The 17462-nt window shown below is 47.0% G+C and overlaps 2 protein-coding genes and 1 long non-coding RNA gene across 3 annotated transcripts; 1 reads left to right on the top strand and 2 right to left on the bottom strand.

Annotated features, from left to right (window-relative positions):
• Window positions 1–2341: 2341 nt before the first annotated feature.
• LOC124663159 (chorismate mutase 1, chloroplastic-like) lies at window positions 2342–5027 on the top strand. The gene is made up of 6 exons (XM_047200889.1): window positions 2342–2499; window positions 3323–3542; window positions 3625–3711; window positions 3997–4140; window positions 4357–4449; window positions 4578–5027. The coding sequence occupies exons 1-6, from the start codon at window positions 2342–2344 to the stop codon at window positions 4812–4814; spliced, it is 939 nt and encodes a 312-aa protein (XP_047056845.1). The 3' UTR covers window positions 4815–5027.
• A 2552-nt stretch (window positions 5028–7579) lies between these two features.
• LOC124668691 (anthocyanin 3'-O-beta-glucosyltransferase-like) lies at window positions 7580–9076 on the bottom strand. Its single transcript, XM_047205780.1, has one exon. The coding sequence runs from the start codon at window positions 9074–9076 to the stop codon at window positions 7580–7582; it is 1497 nt and encodes a 498-aa protein (XP_047061736.1).
• A 7342-nt stretch (window positions 9077–16418) lies between these two features.
• Window positions 16419–17102, bottom strand: LOC124668492. Its single transcript, XR_006991717.1, has 2 exons — window positions 16944–17102; window positions 16419–16839 (listed from the first exon to the last, which is right to left on the bottom strand). It is a non-coding gene; the product is annotated as an uncharacterized LOC124668492 (long non-coding RNA).
• Window positions 17103–17462: the final 360 nt, after the last annotated feature.

Below are 17462 nucleotides of genomic sequence, written 5' to 3'. Positions count from 1 at the left end.
TTAGTTGAAAATAAAACTTGGCACTTAGTTCCATATAAAAAGGGCATAAATTTAATAGATTGTAAATGGGTGTATAGAATTAAAAGAAAAGCTGATGGAACCATTGATAGCTATAAAGCTAGACTAGTAGCAAAAGGTTTTAAACAACGCTATGACATAGATTATGAGGACACTTTTAGTACTGTTGTTAAAGCTGCTACCATAAGACTTGTTCTAGTTGTTTCAGTTTCAAAAGGTTGGAGCTTAAGGCAACTAGATGTGAAGAACGCGTTTCTCCATGGTGTTCTGGAAGAAGAAGTATACATGAGACAGCCACCTGGTTATGAAGATCCACATGCACCTTATCATGTGTGCAAATTGGATAAATCTCTATATGGACTCAAGCAAGCACCTAGAGCATGGTTTGCAAAGTTGAGCTCAAAACTCCAAGAACTTGATTTTTCACCTTCCAAAGCTGATACTTCACTGTTTATTTACAGTAAGTCAGGTATCACCATTTTTGCGCTAGTATATGTTGATGATATAATTGTCACTAGTTCATCAACCAAAGCTATTTCTGCATTGCTTCAAGATTTGAGGAAGGCTTTTGCACTTAAAGACTTAGGTGATCTGCATTACTTCTTGGGAATTGAAGTTAAAAAATTAAGAGATGGTATAACTTTAACTCAAGAAAAATATGCTATGGATTTGTTGACTAGAGTTGGTATGAAGGATTCCAAAACAACACCAACGCCCTTGTCATCCTCAGAAAAATTATCAGCTATGGAGGGAGATCCACTTGGTCCAGATGATAGTACAAGATACATGAGCATTGTTGGTGCTCTTCAATACTTAACTCTTACACGGCCAGACATTGCTTTTTCAGTAAGTAAGGTATGCCAGTATTTACATTCAGCTACCACTGCTCATTGGACTGCAGTGAAAAGAATACTCAGGTATATCAAAGGTATTGTAAGTCTTGGGTTAAGTTTTAAGAGATCCTTCTCTACATTAGTAAGTGCCTTCTCGTATGCCGATTGGGCAGGTCAGTGTTGATGATAGAAGATCAACATAAAGATTTGCGTATTTTTGGACCTAATCTAATTTCTTGGAGTGCTAGAAAACATGCAACAGTCTCAAGATCAAGTACTGAGGCTGCATACAAAGCATTAGCAAATGCTACTGCAGAGGTTATTTGGTTAGAATCATTATTGAAGGAACTTGGTGTTCATAGAGAGAAAGTTTCATGTTTATGGTGTGACAACATGGGAGCAACATATCTCTCGGCCAATCCTGTTTTTCATGCAAGAACAAAACATATAGAAATAGATTTTCATTTTGTAAGGGAGAGAGTAGCAAAGAAATTGCTCGAGATCAGATTCACCCCGTCTCAAGATCAGGTGGCAGATGGATTCACAAAAGCTCTACCAACACGGCAGTTTGAAGCTTTTAAATACAATCTCAACCTTAGGAAAGGTTGTGATCGAGGAGGGGTGTTAGAGATAGAATAGTTAGTTAAGATAGAACTAAGTTGTTTCTGTCTTTGTGTTCACGCCAAGCATCTGTTGATAAAGATCTTGTGCGGTTTCCCTCCTCTATCTCTTGTAACAACTCTGTAAATCTCTGCCGAGGTTGACCTATATAAACACGGAACCGAGCCGAATCCAAGACATCGTTAAACCAAGAACTTTCATACAAAGGGAGAGAAGAGTGGGAGTTCTAGACAATGGTTAGGGAGTAGTCCCTTTTTCTGTATTTTCTGAGGAAAATTTCTTAGTCTTCTATGTGCTATTATGGGATGACTAATCTTGTAAATATTGCTTTCTGTCTTCTATAAAATGTAAGATACGTGTTTACCATTGAACTCGTGCTTTTCAGTTCGTACGTTCATGGGCTCCGTTAGATGCTCTTAGCCCAAAATATTAGGCTGTCCTAAACTTTTTGGGGCAAAATATAGAGATGGGGCGCCGTTGAAGATGTGTTTTTTGTCCAAACGACCAACAAATGTGACAAGAAAACCACCCAATCACGTGCTGCAAAACAGATGGCCTTCACCAAACATGGGCGATGCGCAGCTATTGGCGACCAACCCCGCGCCATGTCAGCTCCGCCAAAACCCGAGGTGCCAACCCGACCCAACCCAACCTACCGCGCGCCGGAGGGGGCCGTCCCCTTCCTCACCTCACCTCCCGCCCTCCCTCTCCCCTTCCTACCGTCACCTTCTACCTACCACCTCCGCCCCCAACACCTCCTGCTCCTCTCCTCTCCTCTCCTTCCAGCCCGGCACGTCTTCTATTCTGAAATCCGAATCCGGAGATCCCAATTCCACTTTCTAGGTCGGTCATAGCGGGGGCGGCCAGCCATGGAGCTCAAGGCTGTATCCAGGACGGCGGCGCTGCCCGCGGCCCGGCCCGGCGCGCAGGGCCCCAGCGGCGTCGCCTTCGGGTCGGCCGGGAGGAAGGCGCCGCCGCGGCGGGCTCTGCTCGCCGCCACCAACAACTCCGTCACCCCCGTGGCCAGGTATGTGTGGCCTCCTCTGTTTTTTGTTGTCGCCTAGTTTGTGCTTTAGTTCATCGATTGGGATGTATTTCTTGGGCGGGGGTTGGTGATGTAGAGTTTGCCATATGTACTTCGAGGTGAGGTACTAATTGTATGCATGACTTTAGCTGTGGAATGTTCGAGCTTGATATGAAGTTGATGATTGAGTTGATCCCCTAGCTGCTTCGGAGTTCATCTGGTTTGACTCGAGATCTCCTAACAAGAGGGAGTTAATTATGCTCTGCCTTCTGACATTTGGCAGCCTCTTAACTTGATTTTTTGGTGGAAGACTGGATTGTAGCCTTTTGTTTTGTTTTGTTTTGTTTGAGATAGCTTATCACGTATACCACGCTATGGATTGTAGCCTTGTAAGGATTATTATATTTCTTCTCTTTTGTTGTTGTTGCAACCGGCACGGGAAGCGCTGCCTTTCCATTAAGAAGATTCTTGTTGACTTTTCAAACATGCTAAACCTGCAAATTGTTGCAGCCTCTTGCGGTACTCCCACCAAACTAGTATATCATGGAGCCTTAACCTGAGGTCTTCAGTGTTCACACTGAAACTCCAATAAATCTGGGTGAATTGCTTACTTTGACCAAATGTCTTAGTGGCTAAGGCTCACCTAACTCTGTTGAAACTTGCTACAAACGTATGTGCAACCCTGACCAGGGTGTTGACATTGACTTATAGCACTGCAAATGGATTAACCTGGTTAAGCTTCTATGGTGCTTCTGCACAATTTTTTCTTTTTCTTTGTTAGACCTTAAGGAACTGATTGCTTTTCTTACCCGTATACTTTTTCCAGGGCGGAGAAGCAGAGGGTAGATCAAAGTGAAATATTGACCTTGGACAGTATCAGAAACACTTTGATTAGACTAGAAGACAGCATCATTTTCGGTCTTCTGGAGAGAGCACAGTATTGTTACAATGCTGATACATATGATAGCGGTTCTTTCCATGTGGATGGATTCGGGGGCTCTTTGGTCGAATTCATGGTTACAGAAACTGAGAAGCTACATGCAAAGGTGGAGCACGGTTGCAATTAGAAATGTAACTGATCATGATATTCCAGAAAAAAAAAGGCATATGCTGATATTTTGTGTGTAGGTTGGGAGATACAAGAGCCCAGATGAGCACCCATTCTTCCCGGAAGATCTACCTGAGCCACTGTTGCCGCCTATCCAGTATCCAACGGTAATTCACATTTCAAGCTTTCTTGGATGTCAAATGCTTCACTTGTAGTCTTGTACTATGCTTCGGCTTTCCATTGTTAGCATTCATTTCAACTTCTTCGGATAATAGGAGCTCTGTAACTTCTATCAAGCTTGTTGATGTTTTTGACAATCCATCTGGAGCCGACATCTATTATATTGAATGTGGAATATAATCATCTACTGAAAGGATCACATCTCTAGTATGTCCTGTTCTTGTTGATACAATTTTGGATGGATTCTTATGTTGTCCTTCTCATTTGCATAGGTTCTGCATCCCATTGCTGATTCCATTAATATCAACAAAGAGATTTGGAAAATGTATTTTGATGAAGTTCTTCCAAGACTAGTGAAAGAAGGAAGTGACGGCAATTCTGGATCAAGTGCTCTTTGTGACACAACCTGCTTGCAGGTACTACACTAGATTAATACCTCAGTCAGATAATCATTGTAAATCACTTTTAATATGCCACAACTTTCATTCATTAAGAATAGGTCATGTCATTACCATGTTTTGCAAGATTTTTTGTTAGATGTCATTTTTTGTAGATTGGGTTGATGTAGTGGCTCCTGGCATTTCTGTGTATACACTTTTCTCATCCGTCTTTCCACCATTGTTCTTTTTCAGGCACTCTCTAAAAGAATCCACTATGGCAAGTTTGTGGCAGAGGCCAAGTTTCAAGAGTCCCCCGAAGATTACAGGCGTGCAATAATAGCTCAGGTCTGTGCTCTTATGCTTTGAGAGGGGTAACACTGTCATACATTTTTTGACGCTTACAGAGTTTCTGACAGACCATGACAATTTGATCCCATTGTGGGAACGACTAATTTGTGGGGTGGCCATTTCAGGACGGTGATCAGCTAATGCAGCTCCTCACCTATGAGACGGTTGAGCGTGCAATTGAACATAGGGTGGAAACCAAGGCCAAAATATTTGGGCAAGAGGTGAATATAGGAGCGGAAGCCAAGGGCTTGCCACCTGTCTACAAGATCAGACCCAGCTTGGTCGCTGGACTGTACAGCAACAGGATTATGCCGCTAACCAAGGACGTCCAGGTAGCATACCTGCTAAGGAGGTTGGACTGAGCGTTCACTACTTTGCACTGCCTACTCCGTTCGCTTTCCAGGCATCAATAACTAGGCACAAGACAGCCATAGGCATATTCATTTTGGGACTCGCTGGAAGAGCATATATTTATAATGTGTTAATTGTATCTCCATATTTTGTATCACAATAGCAAAAGGAATCATCATGTGGTGGTGTAATGGCATATGATTCAATTGCTTGGTGTTTGCACAGCTTAGAATCTCATGGCCTTAGGCAATATGTGCTGTTTCGCTAGCATGTTTCCAATATGTTGGTATCAAGCTGATACAGAGTACACCTGGCCTATGTAACAACACAATGTTAACATCTAATCAAGGCATTCAAAAATCAAAGAAGAGCAACAAAGGACATGGCATGATATGTCATGCCGAAACGAAATGTAGCCACAGGCAACATCTGCCACCATCAACACTCAGAGAAAGGTTTTCCAAAAGCAATGTCCAGACAATTAGGTGACGTGCAAAATGTGATGCTCTCTAGCCATGTGCACATTATGTGCCTCATATGAAGGAGGAATAGAATCTCTCTTCAAACTCTTTAACACAATGATATGTGTAGAATTGCGCCCTAGACTCAATTACACTGTAGACTCAATGTGCGACCACCAAACCCATCTCCTAGTCTTTCTTGCATCCACTCCGTCCTAGAGTTCTGGACCCGCCGACTATTCCTAACATGGCATTGACCCACATTTCTATGGATTTCATAGAAAGGTTGCCTAAGTCCAAAGGCAAACCGGTGATAATGGTAGTGGTGGACAAATTCACGTAATGTGCTATCTTATTCCTTTATCTCATCCTTACACAGTACTGGCAATTGCTCAAGTATTCATGCATGACATTGTAAAATTATATGGAGTTCCGTTGGTGATCATTTGTGACAAAGATATTTTTTTCAAGCAAAATTTTGGAAAAGATTATCCAAGTCACTGACTGTCGATCGCAGATACAACTCTTCTTATTACCCTCACTCCCTCAGGCCAAACAAATAGGGTGAATCAGTGTCTTCAACCCTATGTAAGGTGCATGGTCTTCACATATCCAAATAAATCGGTGAAGGGGTTCTCTTTACCTGAATGCAGTTACAATTCTATTTTTCACACTGTTGTGAAGATCCCCCTTTACAGGCATTATACATAGGGATTTGCTAGTTCTCAGACTAACTTCGTGCTCAGTCAAGTTTTACACAATTTGATTTGCATCTAGATTCGTGCTAGTCATGAGTTACGAAATGAGTTGCAACTAAAATTTATTGACATCATCTAACTGAGAACGAAATTAGTTCTCAACCGACTGAGAAATAGTCACACCCTTATACATACACCCGCCTCCTATATTTGAGTTGGCAATATCCGAGACTTTATGTAAGCAAAAAAAAAAAAAGCATGATGAAGCCTCCGAAACAAAATTAGGACAAGCATAACTAAGAATGAAGAAACATGCTGAGCAAAACAGAGTGAAATGATATGGTATACCTCAGAGTGCAACCTCATCGAATGGCAACTTTTGGTTTAATATACCCGCAATTTTTTTTTTGGTTTAATAGGTTTTCTCAAACTGCATAGCAAGTTTTATAAATGGCCCATTTAATGGTTTACAGAAAGTGGGCAATGCAGCTTGCAAAATTCAGTTAGCATATGAAGTTACTGCTCATCATTTTCTTTCATGTAAGCCAACTCAAGAACCCACCTAGGGCCTAAAGCAATTCCCATATCGGATCTACCTTTGGTTAGTCCTGATGGTATCATCAAGATAAGCCCATCACTGGTACTGGAAACCAGACAAATTCCTAGAAACAACTTACCTATGGTGCAGTGGCTCATTCAGTGGGAGAATGTAGCTCCAGAAGGGAGAACTGCTGACTTCATCAAGTTCACTATTCCAGATTTCCACGGCTCCACTACTGAAGCTTGGTTGAGGGGGCAATGCCAGGATCCTTACTGAAGAAATTCGAAGCAGAAACTAAATGCTTCAGATATTCAGCGGTTGTGATCATTTCTTTGACGGCTGTGAAACGATTTCGTTGCCGATACGTAGTGGGGATGTGGGATACTGGGATCTTGACTTCTAATAGGAGGAGACTCTCAGATCAAAAAAAAAAAAAAAAAAAAAAAAAAGGAGGAGACTCTCAAGTCTCACCGGGACGGGCTCTGCTAAATAGGGATCGAAGGAAGGACGACGTGACGCGAGCGAGGCGAGTCCTCCAACAAGTTGAACGCCGCCTACACCGCAGCCAAGGATCGGCATCCTTCAACATCCTTATGTGATGAGGACATGTGTATGTGAAGATAGCAAGGTGGAGCCTGTATGCGATATGTGCTACCCTCGCTTCGGTGTGATTCATCCAATCCAAGGAGGGTTCGCGTTGGGCTATAACACTAAACTTGAGCGTGACTTTTATCGCCCCAATCACTATTTTGATAGAAAACAATCTTGACAATTTATGACCCCTGACACTTAACCACGCATGCTTCTAAGTAGAACTGTAGTATGTGGTTTGCCGGTTTGAATGACTTATGTGTTATTTATGTCGCTGTGTGCATGGTTTATCAGGTCATCATTTTAGGGCAGTTAGTTTGAATTTGTGAACTTGGCTAACCATACATGTAGCTTATTGTGTATCAAATCTGCTGTCGAACTGAAGTCGGATAATACCAATAATTCGTGAAAAGGTAAATACTGTTTGCATGTGGGGAAATATATATGGTTGTACGATTATAGACGAGCCATCGGATCAGAATTTATCAGTTTGTGGAGATGTCTTCTCCAACCTTCACACGGCTTCGCCTAGCCATCAACTCATCCACGAGCCTTCCAACATCACTGTGGGAAGATCCGCCGTTCTCCACCGCTCTCCGCGCCTCCACACAGAGACCTTTAGCCCTCTTTTGTATCGTGTCGCCTTCCTCAGTGCCGCCCATCAGTCTCCCGATGGATTCAGCAATTACCTCACCGGCAATCACCTCGTGGACCTCCATAGCCGATGCGTAGTCCTTGGCGCCGACGCTGACTCCCACATTGAGCACCTCCACGACGAGCTTCTCGTTGTAGAACTGATCCGCGTAGCGTGGCCACGTGACCATCGGAACACCGGCGCTCACGGCCTCCAGAGTCGAGTTCCAACCGCAATGCGTGACAAACCCGCCGAGGGCCGGGTGGTTCAGTATGAGCATTTGCGGCGCCCAGCCTTGGATGATGAAGCCGCGGTCGCCGCGTGCTATCAGCTCGGCGAAGCCTTCAGGCATCCACTCTGAAGAGTTTGCTCCTGAGCGGGCAATCACCCACACGAAATTCTTGCCTGAGAGGCCGAGGCCGCGAGCAAGCTGGTGCAGCTCCGATGGTGCGAAACTGGTCATTGTGCCGAAGGAGACGTACACTACCGAGCCAGGCTGCTTGGTGTCCAGCCACCGGAGGCAGCTGTCTGCGTCCGGCGAGGTCGCGCTGGTTGTGCCTCTTACAGCCATGTCCTTGCCAGCGAGTGCGACCGGCCCGACGAGCCACGCGCGGCGTCCGAGCGTCCTCTGGTAGTGCTCGACGTAGTCTGGCTCCAGATCGCGGAAGCTATTAATCACCTCGCCGAAGCACTTCTGGTCCGCCGCGTCCAAGCTCTGGAACATTGCCCAGTGCTCCGGCCTCTTGGCCGGGTCCATCATTTGGCACCGCCTAAGCTCGACATGGTGCGGCAGGCCTGGCAGGGAAACCAGTGCATCGGGGTCGTCGGGGGCAGTCTCCGCCGGGTTGTTGCGCAGCATGCTGTCGCTGCAGGACCGCGCGAAGATGCTGCTGCCGAGGAACGCCAGGCGCGGGACACCGTGCTCCGCGGCGGCGTCCGTGGACCAATCGAAGAAACTGTCCGACACGACGGCGTCGTGGTGGGAGTCGGCCAAGAACCGATCGAAGGGCTCCCGGAGCTGTTTCACCGCTTGATAGAACTTGCCGCGGTCGCTCTGCGATTTAACGGCCATGGCGTTCTCGGCACCTGGCGGCAACCCGACCTCAGGGAAAGGCACGACGGAGATATCGATGGCGGGACAGCCGGTGCCACGGAGGAGAGCGTCGTTGGCACGATCGACGGCCGAGCGGATGATGGCAGCGTTGACGGGCGTGGTGAGTATGGTGCAGCTGACGCCGCGGGAGGCGAAGAGCGCGGCCATGTCGGCCATCGGAATGAGGTGGCCGGGGGCTAGGAACGGGAAGAAGAGGATGTGCAGCGGTGACTGCTGCTCATCTTTGGCAGCCATGGCTAGCTGCGGAGGAGGATCTGGAGCTGGAGAGTACAAACCGGATTCGCAACTTTCGAATTTATCAAGATAAAGAGAGCATATATAAGTCCGAAAGTTTGGGGCTCACGCTATCCTATCGAACCTTCCGGGAACACAGCAAGTGAAGTTGTTTCTGACTTTGTGATCTACGACTTGCCGTTCAAGATTTTTTGTTTTGTTTTGAAATGGCCGTTCAAGATTTTGATACCTTCACATATGTGCTACCATTGGTAAAGTCCCTGTCGGTTGATGTGCCAACAAATCATCGCAAAGATGACTGAGTGCGAAAATGATCATCCAATACATTTAGACCGTGTGTATCCATACGTCATCTTCACTGGTGTTCACCTCTGTTTGCGCGTGGCATAATCACTGAGTGAATAAGTCAACCTTATCTTGTAATGAAGAAGATCATCATTATTTCGTTTCTCGGTTTTATTCTTAAAACCAATGTTATCTCTCGGGTTGCATTATGTGCCTTTTATCTCTGATGTCTCAAAGTGCTTTCTCTCCTATATTCCATTTTTCCAGCCATCATCGGTAAAAGTGTATCTGAGTCCAATACTATTCTTGTACAAGTAGCATACAAAACAAAATATAGAATACTTGTTCATACTATATTCAAGCTAGTCATTTTCTTATGAAACCACACCAAATTGAAATGATGGTCTCTGGTTCCATTTTTTTCATTTGTAAAACATGTTCAAAAGGGTAGAGTGGGCCTTCAAAATATATGCTATTCAAATTACATCTTCATCATAACTGTGTTGGATAATTAGGCACAATTTTCATAATTAATTCTAAAATATTAAGCATGATGACAACAACTACTAACATGTAAAACTCAAACATACTAGATGCATTAATCGACATGAATAGTAGCCAAACAAACGGTACAACATTTATCGTTGAACATATTGAGATGTGTTGCACGTACCACTCTGGTGGAAGTTGTGTGAAGGTGTAGCAGTTATCGATGCAGCAGTAACGAAAAAGAGGATGTGCAGCGGTGACTGCTGCTCATCTTTGTCAGCCATGGCTAGCTGCTTGCCGACTGCCGACGCTGGTCAACTACGCCGCGGAGGAGGATCTGGAGCTGGAGAGTACAAACCAGATTCGCAACTTTCGGATTTATCAAGATAAAGAGAGCGCATATAATAAGTCCGAAAGTTTGCCTCAAGCTATCCTATCGAACCTTCAGGACGACAGCAGGTGAAGTTGTTTCTGACTTTGATCTCCCACTTGCCGTTCAAGATTTTGATACCTTCACAGCTTCACATACTTACAGAATTTCCGGCAGCGTCTCCCAAAGCGTTCACAAACGGCGTCGGATCGAGTGTTTATGGAATGTGTTTTGTTTGTCGCTCCCCAGTCGCATCTTCCAAACGCCGTCCCAAACTTTTCTTGTTTCTTTTTGTATTTTTATTTCAATAGAGAGAAGAAACATTCCACAAACTAATACATAATTCGGAACATGGTTTACACAAACTAAGACATAGTTTGGAACATGGTTTTCACAAACTAATACATAGTTTGAACCATGGTTAACATAAATTAAAACATTGGAAAATGAGGAAACCTAACTAGTGTTGGCATCGCAGATTTCGTGTGTTCGCTGTCAAGAAAGAACACCCCAGGCACTCCGAGTCACCCAAACTGGAAAATCCAGCTGGTGATGATAGCCTTGTTGGTCTTTTTGAGGAAGAACATCTAAAAACATGCGTGCCTATTTTCGCTGCGAAGAAATAACACTCAGTCGTCGTCCTCCTCGGCGATGTCGTTGTGGTAGTGCCGGCGGCAGCGCGTCTCGTTGACCACCTTGACGCTCATGTCGGCCTCGCCAAGGTAGGAGAACGTGAGCACGAAGCCGGCTTCGAGGTGGTGGTAGTGCGCGGACTTCTCCCAGCCGGGTGTGGAGGTACATCTTGCCACGCGCGTCGAAGATCACCTCCAAAATCCACCGGCAGCAGCTCCAGGCAGCCTCCCGTAGATGCAGCGAGGTCAGCTCGTTGCCGGCAACGAAGTCGGTGAACTTGTCCGGCAGCATCTGGATGCAGAGTGGGTCGCCCTTGAGGAGGACGACGAACTCGAACATCACTTCCCGCTCCTCCTCCTGCAGGTCCGACGATGAAGACGACGTCGAGCGTGCAGCTCTGCCGCGGCCACGACCACGACCACGACCTCGGCCTCCGCCTCTACCATAACGTCAACTCTTGAGATGGTGGCGGCTAGGGTTGGGGATAGAGGCGCTAGGGTTTGTGTGTGAGGGACGATGAGAGAGCGACCATTTTTATAGGCTGGAGGGAGGCGGGGGAGCGGTGACGCTCATTAACGCCGGCACGCAGGACTAGGTGCGACGAGACGCTTCGCTGCTGCGGGGGATTTTATAATTTGCCACACTTTTCTTTGCACTTCTATCATTTGCCATTTTATGTGTCACTGACAGGTGGTGGTCATGTGGCAAATAATAGACACTTTAGCTCCCCGTTGCGCCTCTGTAGGAACTGGACCGTCGATGTGCACCAATAACTTCCGTTGCGAGGTAGACGACGGTTAGATTAAACTTCAATGTGCCGCTGACGCTTCGGTCTTGCCACTACTCGCCTCGCTTTTTGTTGTGTTCGGCATGCCCGGAGCGTCCCCTGTGTAGCGGGGACGGGCTCGGGGTGCCGGACACCGTATTAGGCCGCGCCGGCCAAAAAGAGGCTTTGGGGTACGCGGCTGAAAACATTTTTTTGTCCGACGCGCCCCAAATCCCTTTGGGGGACGCTTTGGGGGACGCGGCTGGAGATGCTCTTAGTCTAATAAATAGACATTTAGCCTCAAACTTTATTCATAAATGACTGTACTTATATATTCTCAATGCATTCTAACGTAGTAAAATTATTTCTCTTTTATTACACGGAAATTAAATCCAATAACATTTAGCATATATTATCTTTATTTTCTACATGTGTTTAGCTCATTAAAGGTGAAAGAATTTGATTTCCGCATACAGTTATTATGTCAAAACATATCGAAACCATCAAGGATCTATAACTGAAATTGGACTAGGCAAATTAACAAACACCATACAGAATTCATAACCATCATTTAAAAAAATAACAAAGGGAAGGAGCGACTCGCATGTGATTTCCTCCCGCGGGTTGGCCTTCCATGTCCTGTACAGGGCAGGCTTGCCTACATACAGATTGTATACGTACCTGTACGCCGGCCGACGGAGCCGGAGAGAGCTAAAAGGTGCCAATCTGGATGTATAACAGATGTAGCGGTGACACTTTAGCTCAACCAAGCCCTCTGAGCTGACAGCAACAAGGTCTTTGAAGAACGAAGGAACGGTGTGCAAGGGAGAAAAAGAAAATAGAGGTGCAGTGAAATTGTGAGGTATGAGCGGCGAGAGATACAAGTGATAGGTTTGCAAGTTTACAACTGGACAGGGGCGTTGTGTGCGGAGCACAGGCCGCCGGCAACAACTCCTATTTTGAAATTAAAAACATTAAAAGCGCTACAGGTTGTGGAGTTGTCGGGAACGATCGAGAAGCTGCCAAAATATGTCCGCGGGAGAGTGAGCAGGGGCGAATCCATATGCTGACAACCGTCCAATGAGGTGAAGTGGATGGTTAAAAGGGACTCTGCCTTGCCTGGCGAGAGTGTAGAGTGGAAATGAAAATCAAATTCAAAACTAATGCATTATAGTAGTAGAGTTTACTTTTTTTTTTTGCGAGAAATCCACCGATCTATTAATAATCATCAACAGTAGTAGTACAAATAACCCAAAAAGTAAAGAAAATTACAAATTGGTACTTGGACCACCTAGCGACGACTACAAACACTAGCACGAGCCGAAGACGCGCCGCTGTTCTCGCCCCTCCATCGCTGGAGTCAGGCAAAGCTTGTCGTAGTAGAGCTTGCTGTAGTAGACAGACGGGAGTAAAGAGTTTTATGGCCAACGCTAAGCGTTCTAGCTGATCTTGGAGAAGGATCGGCCTCCTTAGCGGTCTAATTAGTGTGAAATATTGACCATTTGATTAATGTAATACATGCGTGAATCATTTTTAAAGAGCAACAATGGAACAAAAAGCTGCCGAATTGGCCTATTTCTTGAGCGTACCTATTGAAGTATTTTCAACTACAACAACGTATTTTTTGGGATCTTTAAAAACTTGTGAAAATATTATTACATTTTGAACATATCAATGTAGCCAACTACAAATACGTATTGCAACAAAATCTTATTTGTTTGCAGCAAAACAATGTTTGCAACAAAACAAATAACGCATTCCATATACATGCCCATCGAATACAACATTAAATAAACATATCTACAATATCGGAAAAACTGTTTGTAGCATACATCAAGAATTAGAAGGAAGAGGCAACCAAAACCCCAACGGGATTACGAACCGTTCCCCTCGCGTCGCCCCCTCTTCGCGACCGAGGGGGAGAAACCCTAGCGACCCCCGCCGCCGCTTCTCCCCTCCACCTCCCCCTCCTCGTCGCCCCCCTCCCCCCGAGATCGCTACGCCAGTGAAGGGGGCGGCGGGGATCTCGGGCTCTCGGCTCCCCGCGGTGAATAGGTGGAGGACCTTCGCGTTGGGCTCGCCGCTGCTGTGGCGGCTGCTTGGCGGTCTTCTCCGGCTCCGACGGCTGATCTCCGGAACGTCCTAGGTAAGGGAGGAGGTTGCTCGTCTCCTGCTCGGTGGGGGCTCCGGTATTCAGGGCGGTGGCCCTGGCTTGGTGGGCGACGTCGACTCTCTAGCGGGGTGGTGCTCGCATGGATGCTGGCCGCCATCCTCGGCTACGTGGGCAACAACTCAGCGGCAAGTCCTGGTCCGGTGTATCGACCTCTCCGGCGTCGTGCGTTAGACCTGAAGGCCGTTCTTCCTCTATCAGATCCGTGGCCCGCCTGGCGTCGGAACTTGGCTAGGTGGGTTGCAAGTGGGTTGGGGGGCTGGAGCCTCCGAAAGAAATCCTTGGCCAGTGGCCACGATGGCGGTGACGCCTGCGGGCATCACTCCCTCGCTGGAGGCGCTGTCGAGGATAGCCTCCCTCCGATCTTTCCCTGTAGTCCCGGGTGAAAACCGTATTCCCCGCAGAATGGGCGGCGACTACGCCTCCGGCGTGGTGTCCTTCTTGAAGGTGTCGTTTTGGGTAAGGGGCAGTGTGTGGTTGGTCAAATTCGGTTGGAAGTGGTGACTGATTTCTCTTGCGGCGCCTCCCTTCGGTTCTCTGGCGAGGGTGCCATTTCTCTGTGCTGCTGCTCCTTCGTGGCACCAGAAGCTTGCGTCTGACCTGGCGAGCCCTCGTGGTCGGCGGTGGAGTTGGTCTCGCGGTGCTCTTGACCATTCTTGGTGGTCAGGTGTGGTCTCTGCTCTTTGGTCGCAATGTCATTGTATTCCGTTCGAGCTCTAGGGTGAGCGACTCCGGCCGACGGTACAGCTTCGTTCGATCCAGGGCGAGGGAGCAGGGGTTTCCTTCGGCTTTGGAGACGGATCGTGGCCCTCTGGCCTTTGGAGTAAGAACTGGCTGGTTACCCCTCGACGGCGAGCTATCTTCGGGTGTCAACTTTCGCCACTTCTCGTGAGTGGTTTTGCCTTGGTGGATGAGGACTCCAACAATCCTAGTGTTAGTGTGTTGGTGTCTTGTAAGCTGATCTATCAGCATCTTGTAACCTTATCCGTTCGTGGCTTTATTAATTTAAAACTGCGTACTTGTGCCTTATGTTTAAAAAGAATTAGAAGGAAATGACACTCTTTACTGCGCATGCATAACAATCTAGCTTTTATACATCGAAAGATCCAAAGTAAACATCATATGATCTAAGATACCAACTAGAATTCTTGTTAAAAGATGAATGTGAAAAAGAAAGCGATCTCATGTTATATCCCCCCAAGAAGTTCACCCTCATCAAACTTCTTTTCTGAAATTATTGACAGTGGAACCATGCAAATCGCGTGGGCAAGTTGCAAGCTCATCCCCCCCCATCTCGCTCTCACCTCTCTACAGTACATGTCCTCCTCTTCCACCTCACCGGGCCACTCCTTCCTCCTCTCCGCCGGAATAGCCGGCCGGAGATGGAGAGGAGAGGGCGCCAGAGTAGATAGCTTTAGTAGGGTTTGCGGCGTTCTGCCGATTTTGGGCCTTCTTCCCTGTAGTTGGAGCAGAGCGCGTGATCTTCGGGCCAAGATCCCGCTCAGGCTGCTGCTCTTTTGCCTCCTCGTGGTGCTCCGGTGGGTGGAGCCGCTTGCGTCGGGCAGATCCACAGCCGATGTCTCCGAAAATAAGGCCTTCCCTAGGAGATCTCCTCTGAAGTTTGGGGGTGTTTCTGCGTCGCTTCTCTTGGCCGGCCATGGTGGAGAGGGAGAGAAGAGATGGGGAGGTGTGCGTCATGATGCTCTGCTTTTCCTGGTCGGCCGCGGCGGCGAGGAGGAAAAGCGGAGCAGGGCGACACCCTCGTCTTGGCTTTCTGCAGGTGGGTGCTGTACATGGCGCGTCGGAGTTCTCCCTCTTGCTCGATCTGGTCACTCTGGTGGTGATGGAGAAGGAGGGGTGGGTGATGCTCCATCGACGCGTCGGCCTCGTCTGGCTGCCGCAACTGCGATTCACAAGCGACGGCGTCTGTTGCCGCCGCTATCCGTGGCCTCTTGTGCCACCTGCTGCTCTGGTGCCGAGCTCACCATGAGCTCATCTTCTTCCGCTCCGCCAAGGCGCCGCTGTGTGCCAGCGCTCTTGTGGAAGTTATTCTCTAATCTCAGCTCGGGCTCCATAGTTGACACCACCCCAAGTGGCATGTTCCCCGGCGGTGGCGTCGATTCCCGGGCGGCGAGATCTCCTGATAGCGGTGGAGAAGACCAAGAACTTGATTGCTTTTTCATTTTTAGTCCTAGGGTCTTTTCTGTAAAAGTCATGGCCTTATCTGTTATCCCCCAATTTGTTAGGGGTCTCGATGTAAGTTGTAACCCACCGACCGCTAAATGAAGCAGCCTGGGACCTTCGGGTCCTCCTTTGTTCAAAAAAAAAAAGTAATATGGAGCAAAGGCTCCATTGATTGACACTGTTTACGGACCTAGATAGTATACGGGTAGTCTGTCACGTCTGCAGATTACTGATTCTTTTTCTCCACCAACTAACAGGTACGATCGTTCGTTTAATCAGAAGCGTGCTCGGCTGCTCGGTCACGAGACAACAAGACCTAAAACGTTTCGAACAGCTAGTACTCCACTTGTCCGGGGCATGAAGACTCCCGATCCGGGGATCTTCACCCTTTCTTCCAGGTTATCAAACATGTGGCCTCCACGGAGGATAAGTGCAACATTTCTACTGTACCTAAAGCCTTTCTTATTCTATATACTTCAGCAAAATTGCAAGTATGATGTATGTAGCTATGTACATATCAGAGGGTTCACAGGCAGATATGCACCACATATACATAAGGATCTTCTTTACATTCCCAGACATTAGAACCATTCACACTCAAGCGTAGGGAGGAAGTTGCAGCTTGCATGTTTAATATTTGCAATCATTCCTGGACTGCACAGTGCATATCACCCCAATCTGCAAGGTCAGATGCTACATGTAGCTTCTCTCCTTGCATGTTTCTGTGCACTCTTGCGATTCTGTGATAGCTCGGTCATCACTAAAATTTGCCCATTGCTATGTAGCTACCAGATCGTATCTATGTCATCCATCATTCTAAATCCTTGGTGGTGTGCATCAGGAATGGTCTACAAAACTCTTGTTACCTGATTGAAAATTAGATTAAGGTGGGAGTCTATTTTCCTGGCAAAAGGAACAGTTGAAGTGTATTTGAAAATAGTTGAACCCCACACTGTCAGTGCATCCTCACCGTTCAGCTATTTGTACTGCCATCGTCGTCATTTTCATCTCCAGAAGCTTCATATCGTGGCTGGTCGTACTTCTCACGGAGTTGCTTAACAGGAATAAAGTCCCGAGCTGTGTCCTCACCAAAAAATAGGAATTCGGTGTAGGGGTGTTCAAATCTTCCCTGTATTAGAAGACTCGAAACATCAACAATTCAATTTGAAAAAAAAAAAGATGAAACAACCGAGCAAACGAGGAACTCAAACCCACTTTCTCCGAGTGTTGGAATACAAGTCTTCGAATAAGACCCCAATCCAAAACCTTCCATGTGTAGGGAAACCTACCCAAGGTGGGATTCCCACCTCAAGTGGGACTCCCACCCTTCCATGAGGGGGGTGGCCGGCCACCCTTGGTGGAGTCCACCTGGGACTCCACCCCTCTAGGATTGGCCGGCCATGGGAGGTGGAGTCCCTTCGGGACTCCGCCTTCCAAAGTGATTTCTTCCGGACTTTTCTAGAACCTTCCATAAATGCACCGTATCATT

The sequence above is a fragment of the Lolium rigidum genome, chromosome 6 (genome assembly GCF_022539505.1).
Source record: "Lolium rigidum isolate FL_2022 chromosome 6, APGP_CSIRO_Lrig_0.1, whole genome shotgun sequence".
Taxonomy (NCBI): domain Eukaryota; kingdom Viridiplantae; phylum Streptophyta; class Magnoliopsida; order Poales; family Poaceae; genus Lolium; species Lolium rigidum.
This window is presented reverse-complemented; position numbering and strand designations above follow the sequence as displayed.